This window comes from Pyrus communis, chromosome 13 (genome assembly GCF_963583255.1).
Source record: "Pyrus communis chromosome 13, drPyrComm1.1, whole genome shotgun sequence".
Taxonomy (NCBI): domain Eukaryota; kingdom Viridiplantae; phylum Streptophyta; class Magnoliopsida; order Rosales; family Rosaceae; genus Pyrus; species Pyrus communis.
The window spans coordinates 17,776,236-17,800,865 of record NC_084815.1 but is presented as its reverse complement, the minus strand read 5'-3'; the positions used below and the strand labels follow the sequence as shown (position 1 = coordinate 17,800,865).

The 24,630-nt window shown below is 36.3% G+C and overlaps 3 protein-coding genes and 1 long non-coding RNA gene across 4 annotated transcripts; 2 read left to right on the top strand and 2 right to left on the bottom strand.

The window, feature by feature from the left end:
• The first annotated feature begins 3,684 nt into the window (after positions 1 to 3,684).
• LOC137713489 (BTB/POZ domain-containing protein At3g05675-like) lies at positions 3,685 to 5,989 on the top strand. The gene is made up of 2 exons (XM_068452788.1): positions 3,685 to 3,833; positions 4,466 to 5,989. Exon 2 carries the CDS (start codon positions 4,528 to 4,530, stop codon positions 5,821 to 5,823), a length of 1,296 nt encoding a protein of 431 aa, XP_068308889.1. The 5' UTR covers positions 3,685 to 3,833; positions 4,466 to 4,527; the 3' UTR covers positions 5,824 to 5,989.
• Positions 5,990 to 8,136: 2,147 nt separating this feature from the next.
• On the top strand, positions 8,137 to 10,343 carry LOC137712961 (uncharacterized). Its single transcript, XM_068452173.1, has 3 exons — positions 8,137 to 8,446; positions 9,324 to 9,472; positions 9,990 to 10,343. Exons 1-3 carry the CDS (start codon positions 8,270 to 8,272, stop codon positions 10,126 to 10,128), a joined length of 465 nt encoding a protein of 154 aa, XP_068308274.1. The 5' UTR covers positions 8,137 to 8,269; the 3' UTR covers positions 10,129 to 10,343.
• A 3,292-nt stretch (positions 10,344 to 13,635) lies between these two features.
• LOC137713423 (dof zinc finger protein DOF4.6-like) lies at positions 13,636 to 15,405 on the bottom strand. The gene is made up of 2 exons (XM_068452713.1): positions 15,215 to 15,405; positions 13,636 to 14,722 (listed from the first exon to the last, which is right to left on the bottom strand). The coding sequence occupies exons 1-2, from the start codon at positions 15,236 to 15,238 to the stop codon at positions 13,799 to 13,801; spliced, it is 948 nt and encodes a 315-aa protein (XP_068308814.1). The 5' UTR covers positions 15,239 to 15,405; the 3' UTR covers positions 13,636 to 13,798.
• A 5,034-nt stretch (positions 15,406 to 20,439) lies between these two features.
• Positions 20,440 to 23,206, bottom strand: LOC137712051 (uncharacterized). The gene is made up of 3 exons (XR_011065190.1): positions 23,030 to 23,206; positions 22,272 to 22,330; positions 20,440 to 20,601 (listed from the first exon to the last, which is right to left on the bottom strand). It is a non-coding gene; the product is annotated as an uncharacterized lncRNA (long non-coding RNA).
• Between the last annotated feature and the right edge of the window lie 1,424 nt (positions 23,207 to 24,630).

Genomic DNA, 24,630 nt, shown 5'->3' with positions numbered 1-24,630 from the left:
GATAGGATACTTGGCTTTGGCATGCATATCAGGCTCATATTGTACTTTAGGTTTTCCACGATTAGCTCATGGAGGCAACTGATAAGTAGAAGAATCATAAGAATTTATCTTATGTATGTCACCATCTTGTACTAAACCGTTAGAAGAATCATCATTGGATGAACCATCGTCAGGCAACTCGTTAGACATACCAACAACAGGCAACTCGTTGGGCACATCTGACCGGTCTTCAGTAGAAATAGTCTCGGGAATGACAGTTGACCGGTCACTGTCTATAGCTGACTCATCAGTATCACGTAGCACAACAGGCTTTGTCCCCTAACTCTGCATGTAACACATCATCCATGCCATATCTTTGAATTTAGACTTCACCCCAGTTTCCCTCTGAGGTGAGGAGTCGGAAGAGGGCTTCACAAAATACAAAACTTTCTCATGGAAGGTGAGATCCATAGTAATATAAGTTTTCTGAGTCGGAGGATGATAACACTTATAGCCTTTCTGATTGTTAGCATACCCAATAAATACACATCGGAGAGTACATGCATCAAGTTTACTTCGCTGATGAGAGTAGACATGTGTATACGTTATACACCCAAACACTTTCGGAGGAAGTTTGGATACAGAAACAGGACAAACATGTTTTTGTAACACATCAAGCGTGTCTGAAAATCAAAGACCTTACTTGGAACACAATTTATCAAATACACAGCAGCCAAAACTGCATGTCCCCATGATTAAGAACACATTTATCCAACATCAATGAGCGAACAACCTCCATTATTTAACGATTCTTCCGTTCGGACACACCATTTTGCTGGGGTGTAAATGGAGTAGTCGTCTGGTGAAAAATACTCTAATCATGAAAAAAGTATGCCAAAGTGTGATATACATATTCCCCTCCGTTATCAGAACTGAAAATCTTAACTTTGGTCTGAAACTGAGTAGACATCATTACACAAAATTCTTGAAGAAGCAAAGAGACATCACTCTTATTCTTCATCAAGAACACCTAAGTTAATCAAGTACAACCATCAATAAAAGTAACAAACCAATGAAATCCATTAGAAGAAACCTTCGCCAGACCCCACACATCAAAATGTATCAAATCAAATGGCAAAGTAGCTTTAGAATCAATTATGGGAAAGGAAGCATGATGACTTTTCGCCATGACGCATGTTTCACACTTGTAGTGATTGACGCATGTTTCACACTTGAACTCTGAATCACTACAAGTGTGAAACAAAGAAGGAAATAAATGCTTCATATAACTGAATGATGGACGTCCTAAATGTCGATGCCATAACCAAATTTGATGTCTACGATCCACTTTAGCACTTAGAACTTGATAATTATTTGAACCTAAAACAACAGTATCCTCCATAATCAAGATGTACAAACCCCCAATTCTTTTACCACGACCAATTATCTTCTGAGTTTGAATGTCTTGAAAATAACAATACATGGGGTAGAAGTGAGTGGAACAATATAAGGTATCAAGTAGTTTTCCTATTGACAAACGATTGCACTTAGCATCAGGAACAAATAAAGCATGGACCAGTGATAAGGTCATAGTAAGAAAGATAATGCCTTCACCCTTCACAGGGGAAGGTGCTCCATTTGCACTAGTAATATACGGATCACGAATATAGTCACATAACTCATCAAACACTGTAGGATCACCGGTCACATGATCAGTGGCCCCAATATCAATTATCCATATATTTGTTCCACCAAGATGTGTAACAACACTATGATTATATTGGGCCATTTAGCTAAACCACGAACAATAAGGGCACAAAAGATACATAGAGGAATTAAAACAATTTACTAGAACACTGTAGCAGATCACTGTTCACGGGGCACTGAAGTAGATTACTATTCATGGCACTGTAGCGTGTCACTGTTCAATATATATATATATATATATATTTGAATGAAGGAAATCACGACAAAAGTGGGTACAAAATTAAAGCACACAGGTCACCAAAAGCGAACTACTCTGATGCCAAGTTAAATTAAACATGGTAAATACCAAAAATATATATGACAATATTTGGGAATTTCTTGTATATTCATTAGTCTCCAAAGTGGAGTATATATAAGAGTTACAATTGGTATTATATATGCGCTTTGTCAATGTGGAACAACATACTACTCTTTACACTTCAAATAATATACAACTCGCAAGAAAAAGAACCACAAGGAGAAAAAGAAGAGAGAAAGGAAAAGGAAGGTGAGGCTTGCTGCCGATCCATGGAGCTAAAGCCATGGGTAGGCGGCTAGGTGCAAGTTTCTCTTAGTAAAAATGAAGTCTCTTGTGAGTACGCAGGGATGATCATCATCACAAAATAAAACTTTTTCTTCAAGTGTTATTTAATAATTTGGCATGCGCTTCATTCGTGTCCGAGGCTTTCCATCATTTCTGTTGTTAATAGGAAAAACATGTTTTGTTTGTTAAGAAGATCAAGAATAATCGATCACACAAATTACCATGAACACGTTTTTTTTTTTTTTTTTTTTGTGTGTGAATATTTTTAAGACATGGAAGTCGAACTTTGCACCTCTTTCGACATTGTGGATGAGAAATTCCAGCAGAGAATAGCTAGTCAACAGTGAAGCTATCAGCTTCGACTTTCAAATGTAAATATTCTTCCCTCTGGCAGATGTGACTATTGACTAAGCCTGCCACGCGCTCATTCCTTGCTGAACAAGCTTCTGCAAATCCGAAGTGTGAGTTATGGGCATTCAAGAACTGGCTCTGGACACCCAACTTCAAATACATTTCTTTTAGTTGTGACCATAGTAAACTTTTGGGTGTCCAAAGAGTATCCTTACTTTCTTAGGCCCTTCCTATCGAATCACCAATCTTTATCATTTTTTTGTACCAAGTTGCAAATAATGGTGTATTAGGTCTGTGGCTTTTTGGGCTTTTGGGCCTCAGTCCTCCAAACAACAAGAATTGGTAGCAAAAACCAATTGGATGATCTATTTTCTTCCTTTTTTTTTTGTATAGAAAATACTAGGAAGATTATATTAACAATACCGGGAGCTTTTTGTTAAAGTTCCATAAAATGTAATCTATCTAGAATTACTATATATTACATAAATTATCATTTTCTAAAATAAAAAATAAAAAATTCCTACGACAATTACACATTGTATGTATCAGTTTATCCACGTACAAATAAATAACATTTCTTGCAAAAAAAAAGTTTGATATTTGTGCATGAAGTTTTTTTTGGTGATTTTAATGAATTATGTTTCCTATATGTGAACTATATTAACATATGACTATAAAGGATAACTTACAACTCTATTTATTATCGTTAAATGAATTTAAATTTCGAGGTCAATATAATAGATAGATACAAATCATTCAATCTTTTTACAAATAAATTATAAAGATGGAAAAGGGCAAGTGGGCATGCCAATATGCCAAGTTGATGCTAAGATCCAAATCCAATCCAATACAAATAACCCCTTGTCTCCACCAATCATTTGTCCCCAATTTAGGGTAATGAACTGATTTCCGATGTTTATTTGCACAAAATTACCCTTCATATTCATGTTAATTTGCTCCTCTACCATATTGTTGTAGCAGCACATCATCCCAAGTTACGTATCATACACAAGGGCTATTTGGTCATTACATTTGGCCTTTCACTCCAAAGCTTTCTTCTTCCTCAAAGCTCTCACAACTGAAAAAGCTCAACTCAAAAAAATCAGAGCCTCCAATGGAGGGCTTCATCTGCGCGTTTTTAACCCTTCGCAATTAAGGTTCTATTTTTCACTGAACCACTGCAGATCCATTTCTGCGGTTGATAAAATTAAAGGTGAGTTTTATTTATTTATTCTTTCAGAAGTACGAATTTGAAAAGCAAAAATGAAATTTTTATTTGAGCGCAATAAAAAAAAAAAAAGAAGATTGGAACTTTGAATATTTTGCTCCAAATAATTGAAAGGGAATTGGATAAACTTAATGGGTTTTTATTATTTAGTAATATATGTATACCTGTGGGCTGTGAGAATTCAATAATTATTCTTTTTTAGTGGAAATATATTGGGTTTAGTTCTTAATTCTTTTTATTGGAAATATAGTTGTGTTTAGTTCTTAATCTGTGTTTAGTTCTCTGTTATCATTACCACAATCAGGGGTTTGTTAATTTGATATATTGAATGGTTAATGTTAAGTAAATCCTGAGTTGTTTGGTTAATTGAGGTTAGCTGCAATAATCTTGTTTCGTATCGTTGGGTTTGATTTAATTTCCAGTAATTATTATCTGTAAAGTATCTAATTAGGGATTATTTGTAAAATATGTTGGATGCTGAAAAATTAAGTAGATTGTGGTCAATTGGTGACATAGATCATTGCATATAATTGTATACATTATGCAAGTTTATGTACATTATGTTGATTTTGTTTAGATTATGTGAACTGAATATCTAAGAAAATCTCAATCTTCAGTTAAAAACGACTCCGAAAATTTGCTCGTTCGATTGCTTAAAGCATGAGCATTGTTCGCTCACATGGACAAAGCTTTACAGACCAAGCCCTGCAGATTTGGTGATCGGAAAAACAGTGATGTTGTTATATGCTTGAAGAATAGAGAAGGTACACCGAAACGGTTCTATTCCCACTCCTTGGTTCTGATAAATAGGAGCAAGTACTTTGCCAACCGGCTATCTCACCCGAGCTCTAGTGATTGCATTAATATACATTGCTCAGAGGTTAACTATGATCACCATGTCAACCTGTTGAAGCTGCTTTATCTTCCAGCAGACTCAATTTTGGACTCGTTCGACTCTGTTAAATCTGCACTTGGTATTCTTCAGGTAGCAGTTGCCTTCCAGTGTGAAGAGATTGCGCGCTGCTGCATAGAGTACTTGGAGGCTGTTCCTTGGGAGGACAAAGAAGAGGAACTTATTCTACAAGCAGTTTCAAAATTGGGTCCAATAGCAATGCCGATATTAGCCAGGATCCAACCTGTTGATTTAGCTGCCACCAAAAACGTTTTTGTATCAGCAGTTCGCGTTGCCACATCCATTTCTGGACCATGTCCTCCATTCGGTAATGAGCTTAAAACTTCTGCGCAAGAACAAGTTGAATTCATGCTAGGAGAAGATGAGGATGCACCGTTGGTCACAGCTGATGATGAAGTAAAATCAGTGTTGAGAATGGGTCTATTGCAGATTTATTCGACGTTTGAAAAGGAGTTGTCTGCCCTACTTTTGGAGCCCGACCTTGTATCTGACAGGGCAGAGGAGAAAATATTGCATAGTTTATCTGATCTCGAGTGGATGTGTAACATACTCGGGAAGATGGATTTGATGAAGGATTTCGTATCCAACTGGGCTGAAAGCTCGAGCAACGTTTTAGGAGTAGTCGAGGATAAAAAACTTGATTCTTTTATGTGGGGTTTGAAAATTAAGCTAATAGAAGTAACTGCTAAAGTCTTGGAAGCAGTTGGCTATGGCAATGTGATTCTTCCAACTCCAATCCGCGTCTCGTTACTAAAGACATGGCTGCCTTATATAAGGAAGATGAAGCCCCTCTTGGATTCAAAGGGTAGCGAGGGAACGGGTTTTCCATACAAGATGAGCGAAGACTTGTGCCAGAGCATTGAAGGGGCCATGGTGACATTAGTGCTGGCATTGCCTTCGAATGATCAAGCGGACATTCTGGCGGACTGGATGGGAGCCGAGCAGGTCAGGTATCCAGACTTGAGCGAGGCGTTTGAGGTTTGGTGTTTTAGAACGAAGTCTGCAAAGAGAAGATTAGTGGAGGGATTGGATGGGGCAGGCAATGCAACTGTGAGCCTCTGATTTTTTTTTTTTTTTTTTTTTGCTTTGGCCTCCTTATGTGTTGTAAGATTAATATTCTGTTGAAATAGGAAGAAAGTTAATTGGTCGTTGATGTTATATTCTTGCATTTTGACATTATTAAGCTCCTTTGAAAGAATTGAGCTTTATATCAATATAGTTTCCAAATTCCAACCGTTACAATTTATTCTCCCCCACAAGAACACAAGTAAATGTTATGATCCCATTTGTGGTTTTTAGAAAATGCTTCTATTTGAACTTAGGGTAAATGATGCACAACATTTAGAACGTCTCAGATTATGAAGCAGTTCGACAAGCGTCAACCTAAGAAAAATAGGTTTTAAAAATTCTTAAGATTGGGGGGCTGGATGTTCGATTTGGGAACATAATACGTCATTTTAAAGAGAACCAGACTCTTCTTGCCAAATTCTGACCTTAATTTGCAATTTGACATTTTCCATTTTTGGTTTTCCATTGCATTAATAAACATATTGGTATGTTTGTTTATTTAAAATGCATTAAGGAATACGAAAGGGAGCGAGAGAAGTATGAATGTAATGGCGAGTTCTCTATATATTGACCTTTTGATTTGATCTAATAAAAAAAAAAATGTCATGTGTTTCTTGTTTTTTAAAAATTTAAAAAAAAAAATTAATGAAATTTCTATTATTTTCTAAAATAATAAAGCATGTATTAAAATATAATTGGACAAAATTAAAAGGTAAGTACACGCAAGTATTATCCATAAATCTAATTCGAATTTTGTTACGTAGAGTGGTGTGGAGGCTAACCATCACAAACATCCAATTGTTTTCTTTTATCTCTAATATTAGAAATACTTTTAATCTCCAAGGAAAAAAAATAAATTAAAAAGCAATTCCTCAAAGCATATTTGAAAACACACTTGGGGTTTATAATTTTTATTTATTTATTTTTTGACAAGAAACGATAGAGTGATATTTTATTGAACTTCACAAACAATTACAAGGGTTGCCAATCTGGTACATAAGCCCTAATGATCAAAAAATTGATCTGGAGTAAATTTGCACAAGTAAACAAACAACAATAAACCCTGGCTACCACAAGCACTGCCCTACCCTACGAGATGTCTCCAGTACGAATTTAACACTGGCAAACACATAGGTCATTGCACAAGTGCGATGCCACATATAATCATTGCAAGCAAGACCACAATAAGTCATCATTGAAAGACACAAAACAAAACAAAACAAAAGAAATGATATTTTGAAAACACACTTTTCTTCAATAATCAGAATTCTTTTGTTGTTGGAAACATTTTTTTTTTTGGTTGGGGGGGGGGGGGGGGCGCAGCATAATTTTTTTTGGGGGGGGGGGGGGCGGCGTAGCGTAACACATTTATTTGGGCGCAGCATAACACATTTATTTGGGTAGTGCTACACTTATTTAGGTAATAACAAAATTGATTTTTAATATAAAAATGTGGTTTTTCGTTAAAGTGAATAGTACTGGAAGCTTTTCGTTAAAATTTCCTAAATTAAAATCAATCGGTAAGTAACCATGATTTTTTTAAGAGAGTTTTAATGAAAAGTCTGCAGTACTGTTCACCTTAACAAAAAATCATATTTTTATACTAAAAAATCAATCATGGTATTATTCGTTTTACATTTTATTTTATGCTTATCATTAAAACTCAAAATTTTCAAATCTTTTCATTAGTTTTTTATTTTTTTTATTTTTTAATACAAAGTCCAAATCTTTTCATTAGTTTTTTATTTTTTTATTTTTTAATACAAAGTCCGACTGAGATGAAATATAGTTAGGTAGAGCTCTCGGCACCGACTCCATCACCCACCGTTAAATATATTCATCATCAATCATACTCCTTCGCTCCAATTCCATTTTTCTAATTTCCTAAGTAAATTATTTAATCAACCACGAGCTTAAAAAATGGATTACGAGACTTTTTTTCAAATTAAAAATTAGATATCTCGGTTCGAAATCGGTTGTTCGTTTAGAAGTCAGACTTGTTGTTAGGAAAGGCTGAAATGCTTCTGTAAGTCATTCCTTCTTAGTAAAATCAGATTATACTCTTCGGCGATAAAGGATGGATAACTGTGACTTGCCCGTAATTGCTCCCCATTTTTAAAGAAAAGGAAATAAAATATTAAATCCAAAAAAAAAAAAAAAAAAAAACAAAAACACGCCAAGTCGGCAGCCCCAAAAATCCCACGAATCTCAAACTGACCTGCAGCAACGCAACTTCCCCAAATCCACCAAAATATCGTCTCATTTTCTTTTCGTTTTCGACGTCGGTGATGATGAGCAGCTGTTCCTTATTAACACTCCCATCATCGTCGTCGTCGTTAATCTTAATCTTCATCTCGTAGTCTCTTCCGGTCAATTAATTTCGTTTCTTAATCCCAAAAAAAATCAGCAAAAAAAGTCCAGAAAAAAAGAGGATCGGAAAATGTACGTAACGGCGGTGCGACCGACGGATCTGAATCGGAACACGGAGTGGTTCACGTACCCCGGAGTCTGGACGACCTACATTCTGATGGTGTTCTTCTCGTGGCTCACCGTCCTCTGCCTCTTCTCTTGCTCTCCCGGCATGGCCTGGACCGTCGTCCACCTGTCCCACTTCCTCGTATTCTCTCTCCCCAATCTTGTTTCCTTATTTATTTGTTTTTAGGTTAAGCTTAATCTTCTTCTTTTTTTCCTGTTCGATTTGGTTTGATATGGTGGCGGATTAGGTTAATTACTTTGCTTGTGATTGTGAATCTGAGTTGTTAGGGTCGTTGTGATTGATGAAGAACGCATTAGCATGAATGAATCCTACTTGAATGTGATCTTATGTTACATTGAATCGAATTGTAGAAATTTCTAAACACTAGACAGGATGTAGAAATTTCTAATCGATTAGCTGAAATTTCGAGGAATCCCGAAATTTTTATCTTCAGTTCATATAGGTCTATGTTGTTTGTGTAATCATTTTAATTTGCACGGAGGCGGAGGAGAAGAAACTACTCTCTTGTTCAGTTCTGTAGTAGAGATGGGGTAGAAAGTAGAATCGATGAACCAGTCTCTGTTCAATTATAAACTCTCAAAAAATTCAGAATCGGTACGCAGTGTGGAGGGAGAGTGAAAGAGATATTGTATTGAATTTGTTCATAGACGGTGATGCATTTTGGCATGTGTCTGTTGCCGTGATTTAACTCCAGGAAATAAGATTGAGTTTTAAGGGATCGGTATGTGGATGCTGAAGCGCAGATTTTGCTAAGCATTGGGTACAGTGGAATGAACAACTTTTATCTGAGGAATATAGTCAGAGGGTTTCCACGTTATGTTATTGTAATTTGAAATAGTAAACTTCATACTGATAAATGAAAGATTCATTCGGTTCTCACTACCCAATTAATCGAGTTGATTTGAAGCCTCTTCGAATTTGTTGCCGCTGATTTTAGTAATAAGTATCTGTTATGCGTCTTCTGGGGAAAAGTAAAACGTTTTCTGATTGTCTTCAGGTTACTTATCACTTTTTTCACTGGAAGAAAGGAACACCATTTGCAGATGACCAGGGTATCTACAACGCACTGACTTGGTGGGAGCAAATAGACAATGGCAACCAGCTCACTCGAAACAGAAAGTTTCTAACTGTCGTGCCTGTTGTGTTGTGAGTACTTCAAGTTTTTCTTTATAAGCCTTCCAGATCGCTTTTTGGATAAATTATAGAATTTTGCCTATAGTTCTCACTCCTCGCACATAAACACCCTTTACTACCAAGTGAAAATGAGTAAACTAGACTAGAACAAGAAGTGCTCACTTAAGGGACTTAAATTGAGTGACAAGGGAAGGACAATGTATTTAGGGCTGCATTCACTTCAATGTATTATTGATTACAACAGTCGTTTCCAGACCAACAATTAAATACAGTGTCCCTTAATTTAAGTCTCGTAGGTGAGTGCTTCTGTATATAGTCATCCATTAAGTTTGATTCAACATTGCTGTTATACAGAAGTTGCATTTTTCTGGTTAGACTTAATTTGATCTTATAGAAATGCTTTTGTTAGAGCAGAAAGATGCTGATGCGATACAACTTTCTTTCTCACATGTGCTGCTACTGTATCGAATAATCCTACCTCGGTTAGACATCTGTTTCACTTATGCATCTATCATCTTTTATTTGGCAGGTACTTAATAGCCTCTCACACGACAGACTATCAAAATCCAATGCTCATCTTTAACACACTAGCAGTTTTTGTGTTGGTAGTTGCAAAGTTCCCAAACATGCACAAGGTTCGTATATTCGGAATCAATGCTGATCACTGATATCTCTAAAAGATCAAGCATGACTATAGTTCTCTTGGTCTAATCGTTTTGGCATTCGGACATAACGGTAAAGTCCCTGTTGAAATATTGAAACTGGAAACAGTGTATTATTTTTTTGAATGAAGTGAATTTTCTTACCCCTCCACTGCTCTCTGTTACATTCATTCATACCAGACGGATATAAAAGTGCTATCATTGCTGAGTTTCAGATTTCAGTGCACTTATTTATTTCTGGATAGAGAAGTTTCCGTCTTATTACCCCGTATTTGTACTCTCCCAAAATCCTTGGGTGTATTTTTACTAATTATGGCCGGTTCCGGCCCCCGGTGACGAATAATACTGTAGAAACATAATTGAAGATGGACCGTAGACCTGTCTCCATCTTGGTTCAATTTTCTTTCTTCGTCTGTAAGGTGCTATTGGGTTGGATGGACTCAATTTGTTTGGGCGATTGGGATTATTGAGATGAATTATCAGGACCCTTGTTTTTTTTTCTTCTTACATTTCAAAAGAGAATTTGAAATTGGGATCTCGTAAAGTAGCCATCAGATGTGTGACAACATCAATAGTTCAATTATTGAGATGAAATTTCAGGACCCTTGTATTTTTTTTTTTCTTACATTTCAAAAGAGAATTTGAAATTGCGATCTCGTAAAGTAGCCATCAGATGTGTGACAACATCAATAGTTCAAATTTAACTCATAGAATCTCTCAATTTTGCCCTTTAACTCCTCAAGCTAACACGTTCTTTCTATTCTACCTCGTGATGTTGGAGACCTTGACTTTTAGACAAAGAATCTCTGTATAATGTTTTGCCGATAGAGCGATGCTACTAGGACATAGGGGGAACGGTTTCACTGGCACTTGATACTTGATGGTTTGAACCACAAGTACAAGGCCATAGGGAAAAAGTCTTACACAAGGCTTTCTATTAGTGGCGTGGGACGCCGCTGTGATGGTAAACTCGTTATATGAAAGTCTTCCTCGGGTATTTTCATCAAATGATATTTGTAGTCTTCCATTTCTTTGAGTATGGATTCCCTCTGCCAAAGAAAACTTGATAGGGAGTGTTTCGTTAGGGAAAGTCCCACACACAGTGTGATCGATGTGGTGGATTAGATGAGACCAAAATACATGAGGTCACTTGCTTTTGTGAGAGTAATTTTGACTAACCACATAATTATGCTGTCATACCCACGTTTTACCCCCTCTTTTATTAAATTATAATTTATAACACGACGTGTTCTAATTAAGTTCTAACATGTCATTTGGTGAGCAGATTTGATGAATGTAATTTTTCCGTGTCCAATAATAACGGTGCTCAGTTGATCATGCATACGTCTTTATCCTATGAGTTAGGTTAAGGGAGTTATAGGTTTGAAAGAATGTAAAGAGAGCAGGCAGATGTTTCACGCCTTGCCAAAAATAAAGGTTGCTTCTGTGGTTTCAACTCAAGAAAGGTAAGAGATAAAATTGGAACATGTTTTGTTTATTGAGAAAACCTAAACACAAAAACACAACACACAAGAACCCACCAACAACATTTGATCAATCAAATCCACTTTCCACCCTTCTTTCTAATTTTTTTATTTTTATTTTAATTGATATTTTTATGTAAATAGTTGGGATGGCCAATAGATTTTTCATTTGTTGGTGATTAACTTTAGGAAAATGGGTTTGTCACTTTCATTGTCAACTTGGACCAAAGTGATCTCTATCTAATCACCAGATTTTCTCTGCTGCACATATGAACGGCCGGGATTTAAATTCGGATGCTTAGGAGAGCAAATCTGCTCCAATGACTATGGGCATGTTGGGACTCCCAAAAAAGCCCTTGGAAAAACCTAAGTTGGATTAACGTGTTATAAAATAAACCGTGAAAATTTAGCCGGAAAATGACCTCAACCATGTTAAGGGAGGGGTGGTATGGTATATTCAGTGTTTAAAATATCTAGGAAATAGTCAATTTCATTGAAATATTTGAAACACAAAAAAAAAAAAAAAAAAAAAAAATCAAGGATCGATATGGAATGATATTTACTAATTCACTATAGAAAATTTGCCATAATTCATTGTAGATTTCGAACTTAGAATTTTTGTTTTAGAAATTCTTTTCTAATTCGATTAAATCTGAATGAGTTGATATGCCTAATCCATTGCAAGAAACAACAACTATGACCGCAAACGTCAACTCGCTTCTTATATATGCGTCATCAATACCATCTTGTTTTTCCATAGTTTTTGTCGAATGCAATTAATATCGAAATCTATATTTCTATAAATTTACATGTCGATATTCTTACATATATAGATATTTTAAATAATGAATACTAAATACATCTTACATTTGCTAGTTATTATACATTTTTATATACTTTTTTTTCTTTTCATTTCTATTTATTTATAATCTTTAGAACGTGGAAATTAAAAAACAAAACAACAAAAGAGTAAAATAGTGTGTGGGTTTCATTTCTTTTATGTGTATACACACCACAAGTGGCTTACAGCAAGAGAGAATGTAATTTAAAAAATAAAAAATTTGAGAGTCCAGATCTAGATAGATCAACTTAGTGGGGTGTATTATTCTTTCTTTAGCACACTTGCCAAGGGGAATGTTTGTGGGTCCCAACAAAGACAAAAAAAAGTAGGGTTTGTCAGATCTTTCTCTCAAATCCTTCACTTGAGGGAAAAAACAAAAGAAAAGAAGGGGGTGTGGCATGGAAGCAATGATATCATTCCAGGAAATGGGACATTGTGAGGGAGTCTTCTGAACTGTTTGGATATGTGTATTTCGTCAGTAGGTGAGCTTTTGGTTGAAGTAGCAGTTTTAGGGGTTCTAATTAAAACATGGAGAGAAGTAGAAGCTGCTTTTTTGAAAAGTTGTTTATTACCAAGTCGCGTGGAAGGCATCAGAGTTCTTACCTGGGTCTTCCGCTAGCAAACTCTCTCCTCATATTCTTCATGGAGATCTTTGTGTAATGGCTGGAAGAATCTCTGTTTTTGAATAAAACCTTAAACTAAAATCCTGCTAAAACAACAATATTTACATACATACATACATATATATATATATATATATTTATATTTATATTGCATCCACCTCAGAACCTTACAACTTAAGTTGCAAATTCTACATATTATTTATCATACCAAGCCAACCAATTAGTGGCACATTACAGTGGAGAGGGCTGCCCATTGATTTTCTTGTAGTGATAGAACTAGAAGAAATTACATGAAATATTAAAAAGGGCATCTGGTTATACAGTGCATGCCATATGCCTCTTTTTTTTTCTACCCTTAAAAAATCTGGGCTGGTCTTGATTGATACCATAGCTTCTATCTTCCTTGGCCTTTTTTCTCAAGAACACTACTTGGCTTCTTACATATAAAGAACAATGGTGGACTCCTTACATATAAGAAGTCATTCTGAAGCCAAATCTAAAATAAGCTTCAAAAACCCAGCAACATCCACTTCAAAAAAGTAAAGGAAATTCCAAGAAAAAAAGAGAAGGAAAATAGATGATAATTGAAGAAAACCCATGTATCCTATCTGTTAGTTAACTTATGAAGAAATCCAAACATTAAGTCACCCACCACCAAAGATTAATAAAGAGTTTAAAACCACAACTAAGAAAAACCCATTATGCAAATCTCTTCTTGTAATTACTAATTACCATGATCCTCCTCCTAGCATTCCAGTCCAATACCCAGCTGAATCTCCATGCTCCTTGTTCTGCTCATTAATCCCACCTCCTGAAGGAGCTTGTTTCAAGTCTTCAAATGGAAACAAAAGCCTCCCACTGCTCTCTTGAACATGATGACCTTGAAGACTCCCATACCCACTTCCAAGCCCGTCAAGTGAAAAATTAAGAGTTGGCTTGAAATCCTGCATGGGATTAATTAGTCCAGAGGGACTATTATATATAGTGTTGCTGTTGTTGTTGGGGTCTGATGAGACTGGCATAGGCATGAAGGAGTTCAAACCCCTAGAAGTGAACCCAGTGAGAAGCTCCAAGGCTGAAAGGTGGGATGTTGTTGTAGTTGTAGAAGTAGAAGTTGGGGAAGAAGAAGAAATGTGGTTTTGCTGCTTGTTGGTGTTTTCGTTATTGATGTTGTTGTTTGGAAATTGTTGATGATGGTGATTAAGCAAGTGATCAGAGATAATATTCCTGAAATCTTGATTAGTGGATGGGAAAGTGAGGTTCAGATCTTGGGCTTGATTAATTTTAGGGTTTTGGTGAATCAGATCAGGAAGCCTTTTGGATGCTGAGGAAGAAGAAGAATTGTTAGAAGTTGTTGATGGAGAATTGTTTAAGGATGAAGATCTCTTGTTCTTCCTCGAACCACCTCCAACTGGGATGTTTCTGAGGGACCCACCTTCAGTCCAGTACCTTCTGCAAGTCTTGCAGAAGTACCTTGGTTGTGTGAGGCTGTAGTTGTTGTAGTAGCAGAATTTGGTGTTGGTGGAGTTGCACCTTGGACAGTTTAGGGCTTGTTCCTTCTGAGGCCTTGCCTTCCTCTCTAAATTATTAGCTGCTGCAGGCTTAGGGCATGAGTTTGTCACTATCTCTTCTATTGGGTTCACCACAATTCCCTAAAAAAGCCAATAGCAAAAGGAAGAAGATAAATTTCAGATCAAACAAAAGAAATAATATTTGATCAGTAGTAATACTGTGAAATTAGAGAAATGGCAGAAAGACAAGCAAAACAAAACAACTGAGGAGCTGCTTTTTTAATTTACACTTTCTGAAAATTGTATTAGCCAACAACAAAAGAGAGAAACAAAAACAACAGAAGAAAATTGGGCTCTTTTTTCCTTTATCACCTAAACAAAAGGTAAAGTGAAACACCATGTTGAAGAACTGATAAAAACTAAATCCAAAATCTGAGTGGGGACTTGCACTGAATACCATATCATATCAGTATCCTTACAGAAAGAAAAGAGGAACCAAAAGGCCATTAAATTTATATATATATATATATATATATATATATATATATATGTCTAAATTATTCATAGAATTAAAAAGAGGAAGCGGAAAAAAGGTTTGATATGAAAAATGAAAAATGAAGAAAATCTGTCTACCTGTGGCCACTGAGAAGTATCCATGGCTGAAAACTTGAGTGCACAAAGAGGGAGAGCTATAGGAAGAAGAAAACTGTTTTCCTCAAAAAGAGCGAAAAAACCACTTTTCTTGAAACTGGTTACAAAAGCTGGAAAACAAAAAAGAAAAGATTGTTTTTGAGAGGGTTTTGTTTGTGGACGTTCTGTGTATGTATGGCCCTTGCTTTATGTGTGTTGGCCAGTGTATGAGAGAGAGAGAGAGAGGGGTTGATTTGTATAATCAAATATAATAGGTAATTTAGGTCGACAATTTTTTAAATTACTTTTGTAAATTATATGGTGTGTTACAAGTAGAAAATAAACATATTAATTAATATTTAAATAATAATTCAATTATGAATAATCGAATCGTATAATTTACATAGATAAGTCTCTCTAGAATTAATATACTAATAATTTTTTTCATTTTCAAAATATTTTATTCCTGACCTTCCGAGGGCGAATATTTTTCTGCAGATTTAGTAATTAAAAATGATGGTCCGGTGGCAATATAAAATCAAACTTTGTGCCCTGTGGGTTTGTGCCATTTGACAGTGTACATAAATCTTTTGGTAGAGGGTGTTTTCCGCTTTTCTGACCAGAAAATACGGCTTGCTAGTCATATTTTCTCCCCAGCCTATTCAATCACCCTAACCCTAGCTTAAGTTCTCTTTTTATTTGTAAGCTGTTTTCCGTTATAAAGATAAATAATGTTTGTTAGCTAGCATGCATGCATGCACTGCACAGAGAAAGGAACCCTAATACGACATATAAATAATCCACATTTTTTGTGTTCTTCGAAAACTAAATGGGTCAAATTTGACAGACAAAATTAAGGCAATGGACTTGTCCAAGTTGATTTGCGGTTTTGCTGATGAATGCTACATATATAACTAAGCTAGTTAGCTAGCTACTAGAGCTTATATAGATACTACATATGTCACTATAATTTGGGGGACAACCAGACTCCAATAATTTTTCTATATCATCATGTAAAAACCATTTTATGCATGAAGCATCTAGAATGACTCACCATTCATTTCAAGGCTTGAATATGGTAATCCCTGTGGTAATGCTACTTGCCACATGGGGTCATATATATTATAGTACCAATAATTTCTGTAGCTCAATAAAGAGTCTAGGTTAATTAGCTAAGAGTTCATGAAATTAAAATGGGGAACTGCACCAACTGAAACATTTTTAATTTTTTAGCCATGGGAAGTGGTCCAGTAGAATTCCAAGTTAGGTATGCTCCTTGGTCGTGGGTTTGAGGCACTAAGCTAGCAAAAACAAGGGTGTTTCCCTAGTTGAAAGCCTTGAGGGGATGTTGTGCCATTTGACAGTGGCCAGGCATGGGTTGAAACGCCTTCAGCCTTTTCGGGCTACTAGGGATTAATTAGTCTTACCCTTCGAGGTGTGGGATACAAGATACCTCAGGCTTCGGGAATTTTATTTATTTTTTCATTTTTTTGTTAAACTAGATAGTTTCGAACTTTAGACTTAGCCTACTCGTACTCATCATTCTATCTGCCCTACCATCGAGTCAACCTCAATCAAATGACCCCTTATAATAAGTGTCGAATAAAAAGTTAAACAATTTGAAGTCTGTGATTATTTTTCGGATCAAAATGCACCTATGTTTAACGCTCTATCCGAGTCTGTAAATATATGTTCAACTCTTCATTCAACCATTTGTATACAGGAACACAAATTGAACCAATTTTTTTACCCAAGCTATGTAGAATTATAGAGTTTAGCAACTCAGGTAAGAAATGTTTACGGCTCATATTAAAAGGGTGCATTCATGACCACTTAAAAGAGATTCTGATATATTTCAGCACATGACATTAATCATCTTATTCTTGTCACACATGAAGTCTTGCTAATTAAGGAACAAAATAGCTCTGTGATAAATTTGAAGACGCTAACTTTATATAGATACCATTCCCAGTGCAGGGCACGGTCACAATCCCTAAGGACCTTAGAATTTTTTATTTTTGTTTCACTAAGATTATTTCTTTAGATTTTTTATTTATATTTTCACAAACTTATGTTACTCTATAACTTTAATATTTCCTTTTTATATTGATACTAATTCAATTCAACGCTAGAGTAAAAGCCTTCTCTGATAGATTTATAATAAATTTGATACCAAAATGGATGGTATTAAGCATAGAATGCAGGTATGAAAAGCGACTTGACTACATAACTACTGGTTTTGCATCTCCTCTTAAATGCCGACTTAACCAAAACCCATCTCTTTCCAAAAATGACTCTCTAACATCAGCTTTGAACATATTACATGCCAGCATTCACTAATAGCATTCACTTAGTTTCCAATTTCTAGCTACGACATTAATTCAGGAGATGTATATAATTGAATCAATAAAGGAACAATATTTCAATGAAAGCCTACATCCAACTACTACAATTTTTGGTATTAAGATGTTCTGGTCCTACATTTTGAGGTGAAATATGGTGTTGTAATTGAGTACATTAAGATTTAAAATAGAGAAAACTCAATAAAAACATAATTTTTGTGAGCTGTTATTAGTAATAGTCCACTTCTTTAAAATATTTCCCACGACTGTGATTCCACGTCAACATAAATCTAAGTTCGTATAGCTATATCCAGTGTTTTAAAAATCACTAGGCGGTAGTCGAACCAGACAAGGTCTAGCGCCTAGGGGATTAGATGGGCCTAGGCGATTTTTTTTATTTATTGTAAGCAAATTTATTATATAACTTATATTAAGTTACAACACTGTAAAATATTAATACACCTTATACCTCTTTAAAATATTAATACACTATAATCATCAAATTTTATGGTCCAAGGTATTAGAGAATAGGGTCACCAAAACATTTTTTGATAAACTCAATAACTAGAAATAGGTGGTTAAGTTGAGAATATTGGTGATGTTGGTGGACCATGCTGAGCCTATAAAAGTTTATTATGATATCAGAGCAGGATATTCTTCTGACATGCCTGGGCTGGTCTACTCGGCTTGAATTTACCTCCTTAATAGGCTTTATAAAAGTTGCTTTGGCTCCAACTTAAGGGTATTGAATGACTGGGCTGGCAAAAGGTTGTGTAGGCTCTAGCAAATGAATGATGTTGAGGCTCTCGAAAAGTTGCATTAGTTTCGACATAATGAGTTGACCAGTTCTCGATGTTGGTTCCCATGTGGGATCACTCGTGGGGGGACATGCTGGAGAATAGATTCTCACACTGGAGAAATACAAAATTAATATACAACTTATGTGTGGGAGTTTCACTTCGAATATCACCGATGCCTTTTGTAATAAAACTCAACGCCTAAGAAATAGATGGTAAAGTTGAGACAATATCGATGGTGTTGTTGGTGAATTATGCTAGGTCTAAAATTTTTTATCACAAGATTATATAATAATGACAAGGTTATGAAGATGTGAAAGAGAAAAGTCCACGTCAAAGAAAAACTAAATAATTGACCACTATGCATATTAACAGTTAGTTTTATGGTGGAACCTCAACTTTTTTATAATAACAATTAATGCAAGTTGGCCCACGTGTGAAGCACAATGACCCCACGCTACCAATTTGTGTTGTCCATGTTTTCAGCTTGAAAATTCACCATAAGTGAGAAAGTGCATGAGTTGTGAAAGTGAAAGTCCTACATCACAGAAAAACCAAACTTTGCAACGACTTATATTTGCTATTTTTATAAGGAGTTGAGCTACTTTTGATATTGTTAATTGATTTTATTGTGGAACCACAAGATCATTTAAAGGTTATAGTTAATAACACATGACATTGTTGTTAATGTAACTTTATATTGGTCTTTATGTTCTGGATGTCCTATTATACTATCAATTAAGTAGACTAAACGTGAAATTATTAACACTCATTTTTAATTGTCACATATCTCTCTCAATTTTCAGTCTTAAATCGAATGACACTAGTAGAAAAAACAGATTGCGCAACGATATTTTGCACGACAAACAATATGTTGTTGCACATGACGTAATTGCGTGACGAAAATATTCGTCGTCAAGAATAATTAGTTTGACGAATACTTGTTGTCGTCATGTAAAGTTAGCAAGAAAACGCGGGGTAATTTTTTTTCGCGCAAAAAACTTGCGCGACGAAAATGGGACATTTGCGCGACCAAGGATTTGTCGTGCAAGTTCCTGTCAGTTTTGACCATTTACTGTAGGTGAATAAGAGGAATCAATACCGCATTTACTATAGATGTTTGCACAACGAAGCCTTTGTCGCACAAAGGCCCTAACCTTCTTATAAGTATGAGCTTATGCTGTCCTTATTCTTCACAATTATGTTCTCCTTATTCTTCACAATGTTGTTCATGTTGGGATGGCGTATAAAAACAAGGATGAGAGTGTGTGTGATGCCAACCCGCATATCGCTCATGTGATTGCTGTAGCTATGGGGAATAATAATTGTCCCACTACTGAGTGGCATTCTTGGAAAGATGTGCCCAGGAATGTGAAGAAATTTGTGATGGATGAACTATTAGTAAGTATATTGTTGATGGATCAATAATTAAGTTTGTTATGTTGGAATTAATTATTTGCATATATGTGTAACAGTGTAAGTATACTCTTGATGATGATATGAATGAACAGTTGATGGATGATACGTTGGAGGGATGTTACAATTGGTGGCGTTATGGAGTCTTGCGGAATGGACCAGGACCATAGAAATAGTAGTTTTAAATTTATGTTTTGTATGACAATATTTAAATTTAAGGTTTTTTTTTTTTATAAGTTATGTATTTGGACTTAATTAAGTTTGAATTCTTGTTGGGTTTTTTTTTATTTTTTATTGAGGCTAATGTAAGCACCCTATCCTTGGTTTATATGTGTTTTCAATCTTCAATGAATATCATACTTATACTCAAATAATTGTATGGATTAAGGCATTAATTATTTATAGAATAAATATTTAACATATTAATTATTTATAGAATAATATTTCATGTATTAATTATTTATAGAATAAATATTTAAAGTATTAATTATTTTTAGAATAAATATTTAAGGTATTAAATATTTTTAGAATAAATATTTAAGGTGACACACCCCGACCCAGAAAGTCCACTTGGACCCTGAATCGAACCGTGCTGGCCGACACCTGGAAGGTGACGAAGCCATAAAATGTGATAGTGTACAAAAAGTGAATAAATTTGAATCTACAAGTGTCTAAGTACCAGAGTGCGCTACGAGTGGGAGCGAACCCATTTCACACGCGATGTCAGAGCATAAGTAAGGTACAGTAGTATGGGTAAGAATCATACCCTCAAAAATATCCATTAATACTAAGATTCACCACAGATTGTTGTCGATACAAACTCAGCAGCTAAAACCTGGAGGGCACCAAACAGAAGGTGTGAGTAAGCAATAAAACCAAGCTTCCCAAAGTTATTACCTCTCTAAAAGTAATGCCCTAATGTAAAACCCGTATCGTTTTCCATAAGACAGTACAACATATATACATATATCCAAACCATACTCAGAAATGACCAAAACCACGGTTTGCCATTAACTCCACCATACATTAATAAGTAGGCCAAATGAACTAAATCAATACAAAGTGATATATCAGTCAGAGTCATCTAAAATGACATGTACAACTTATTCGTATCTCATCAATCATGGCTAGCATATAAGTCGGAGTCACCTCTAGTGACCTGTACGACTTATCCATATCTTATCAATCCTGGCTAGCATATAAGTCGGAGTCACCTCTAGTGACCTGTACGACTTATCCATATCTCATCAATCCTGGCTAGCATATAAGTCGGAGTCACCTATAGTGACCTGTACGACTTATCCCTATCTCATCAATCCTGGCTAGCATATAAGTCGGAGTCACCTCTAGTGACCTGTACGACTTATCCATATCTCATCAATCCTGGCTAGCATATAAGTCGGAGTCACCTATAGTGACCTGTACGACTTATCCCTATCTCATCAATCCTGGCTAGCATATAAGTCGGAGTCACCTCTAGTGACCTGTACGACTTATCCCTATCTCATCAATCCTGGCTAGCATATAAGTCGGAGTCACCTATAGTGACCTGTACGACTTATCCATATCTCATCAAACCTGACTAGCATATAGCTCAATAAGTATACCTGCACACGAGTCGGAACCACCTAAAGTGGTCTGTACGACAGGACTGGGTGTAAATAAATAAGTTCAAGTGCTACGATCACGTGAAGACTGGGCGAATAATCGCGGGTCACCTACGAGTCGGAACCACCTAAAGTGGTCTGTACGACAGGACTGTGCACCTACCTTGAATCCAAGGTGAGCATAAGGTGCGGGAGGTGAACATCACGTGAAGGACTGTGCCCTGGCCACGGGCGGGAGCACTAACACCGGGGTGCAGGTTTATGAGCTCTCAATGCATCTCAATATAACATGTGCAACTCATGGCAACCAGTACGACAGTATCGAAGTTGCCTAACACATAACTGTAGTCATGCTATAACGAAATCAATTCAACTAGTACCATAAACTCACCTGAACTTACCTGGGTGTCCTGAGTTCACCTTTGCACTTGAAAGCATTCCCAATAATTATATGCAAGTAATATACATATTGATATACTATGATGCAATCTAATACTCAAACATGTCGTAGCATGTTCAATTATAAACAATACAGTGAGAAGTGTACAATCAATAACGCATTACTCCCAAACTATTTATTTTCAGGGATAATTATCCATGACGACCCAATTAACACTAATTTAGCTAACTAATTCATAAAACTAAAACTTGCCTTTACCAATTTCCTTCGCCTTACTCAATTTCCCAAGCAAGGCTTTGGTCTCGAATATTTTATGGCTGCATCTAACGTCTTGTTAGACTGCCTACGTACCCTAAATAGGGATCAAGCCATTCGTAGTTCATATCGTACTTCAAGCATTCACAATAATTATATATGAAAGTAATATACCTAATCAATTTAAAAGTGTCGATAGAACTCTCAATAATATGTACGATAAAAAGGAAAAGATCCACTTACTTGGAGTCCACGCTATGATTCTCTAGCGCACACATCGAGGCGTCCTGAATGATTGGTCCCTGTGACCAATTATCAAATCACATCTCAGAACTCTTATCCGAAGAGTACGTAATTCACATAAAACACAACCTCAACGACATTCTAAAATAGTTTGATACCCATTGACCACAAGTCAACCGTCGATCAAAGATCGACGGTAGGGTTTACAACCCTGTATAACTTGACCCGGAAGATCCGCATATCAGATTTCCAATCCGCAACTCCCAACGATCCACAATATGTTTCAAGAATAACATACTAAAATTTCATTACGATCCAACGGTCAGATCTCCGCCAATTGCCTAAAACAAGTGGCCATGAACATTTATTTTACTAACTTACAAATCCAATTCAGGAAGATCCGTAAGTCGGATTCCCGATCTGTAAATTCCTATAATCTTTAAATATTACGTATTATAATATATCCCATTTTGGTGACGATCCAACGGTCGGATCATCGATTCACATTTTCATCAAGTAACGTATCGTAATGAATTTAGGTTCCAACTATCAACCTACGTCATTCAAATGACAAAACTGAATTCAAGACATTTGACATAGCCTAAAAATAGCATTGGCGGCCCACTGGCCACGCGCCGCCGCACGCGCCGCCGCGGGTGGCGGTCGGCCGCCCCGACTCGCCGGAAAATCCAACTATTTCCAAAAATTCTCAAACTTCACAGAAATGAAGATCTCAGTGAGTGGAGCAACTTTCATACCTGCCACGAAGTCCAAAAGTGGACGGAAGATGGTCAATTTTGCCCACGAAGCCGGCGGATGCCTAAAACTTCCCGACGTCGATTCGTCGTCTACGGTGGTCCAACGGGGTCAAGGTTGGTTGGGTTTTGCTCCTGGGATTGTGGGCTACAAAGCCCAAGTGGTGGCATCGGCCATTGCTTTGCCGATTGGCCGAAAAATCGAAAAGGGTGGCCGGAGCACCATTGATTTTCGTCAACTTTCGTGGCCTCAAACCGTCTCATACCATGGTCAATCAAGGTGGTTCTTGGGTGGGTTTTGTAGAGGGGAATGAGAGCTTCAAGATGGTGGTGGTGGCATCGAAAAACTCCACCGGAGCTGGCCAGAATCGGCCTTGGAAGGTGGTCTCGTGGTGGCGCGGGTATGGGTGCACGGGAAGCTCTCTTCCCTGTTTTTTTTTTTTTTTTTCTTCTTTTCTTTCCTCCCTCCGTTTCTGATTTTGGGCTTCCCCCACAAAGTGGGTGTTTAATTTAAATACCCACTAAACCTTGAATAACCAATTTCGAACGTTCGTAACTATACCGTTATAATCCGAACGCGCAAACGGCTTTCGCCTATACGTTCGTACCAAAGAGTACTACGAGGATATGCTTAAAGAATAAGTCCCACATCTCTCAAGTCGATGGTCAACGGAAGTCAAAGTCCTTGCCTCTAGGGCAATTTAGTAAATTCACGCTTTTAAAATAAAATAAAAACGTAAAATTTGGAACGGGTTGTCACATAAGGTATTAAATATTTTCTGAATATTTGTTTGCAATTATAAAGTTTACGTAAACATAGATATATATGTTTACGTAAACTTTATAATTACAATCATTCCATTCGTCGCTAAATATATATTGCATGACGCTAGTTTCGTCGCGTAAGATGACTTTGTACAACGAATATCAAATGTTTGTCATGCAAAGCACGATCAGATTGCGTTCAAACCTTCCCATTTATTGCGCATTTATGACGCATTTTGCACGACGAACATGGAGATTTGCGCGACGAATGGTTTCGTCGTGCAAAGGTATCCTAGTGCTATATAAACACAATTTCAGAACCCTAGTTTTCAAAAAAAATTTGTTTAAAAAAGAATGGCCGATTCTAGAGAAGGTTTTGGCAAAAAGAAACTTTAGTCCGAATAGAGAGGTGTCGACATAAGCAAATGCCGTACTTTGAAGGTAAAAATATGGCTTAGGCGTATGCTGAATTTAGGTGTGACATTGGGAATTTGGTGTGGAAGGATTGTTCTGCCAAGTTTGATCTTGGAAAAAGGTTCCTGAGGAGTTGAAGAAGTCCATGCTGAGGGAGTTATTGTAAGTTTGTAGTAAATTATGAACAATTATTTTTGTTAAAACGTAATATTTTTTAAATTACTAATTTATTATTATTGACATTAATATAGGTTCATTGGAATGTTGATGAAAGCGATGAGAAGCAACGGATTTATGTGGATGGGCTTTTCAAGTAGATTTTCTGGCATTGGAAGTTTGATGTGTTGCGGGTAAGGGAGGATTGAAGTTGAGGATGGTTGTTTTTTTTTTTTTTAAAGATTTTGTGGACTTATATTTAATTTAAT

Excerpts from the sequence above, each read along its gene's own strand:
- LOC137712961 (XM_068452173.1), top strand. The coding sequence starts at position 8,270 with ATGTACGTAACGGCGGTGCGACCGACGGATCTGAATCGGAACACGGAG. Across the intron at positions 8,447-9,323 it reads TCCACCTGTCCCACTTCCTC|GTTACTTATCACTTTTTTCA; the intron begins GTATTCTCTCTC and ends GATTGTCTTCAG. Across the intron at positions 9,473-9,989 it reads ACTGTCGTGCCTGTTGTGTT|GTACTTAATAGCCTCTCACA; the intron begins GTGAGTACTTCA and ends TTTATTTGGCAG.
- LOC137713423 (XM_068452713.1), bottom strand. The coding sequence starts at position 15,238 with ATGGATACTTCTCAGTGGCCACAG. Across the intron at positions 14,723-15,214 it reads ATACTTCTCAGTGGCCACAG|GGAATTGTGGTGAACCCAAT; the intron begins GTAGACAGATTT and ends TGGCTTTTTTAG.
- LOC137713489 (XM_068452788.1), top strand. The coding sequence starts at position 4,528 with ATGGACAAAGCTTTACAGACCAAGCCCTGCAGATTTGGTGATCGGAAA.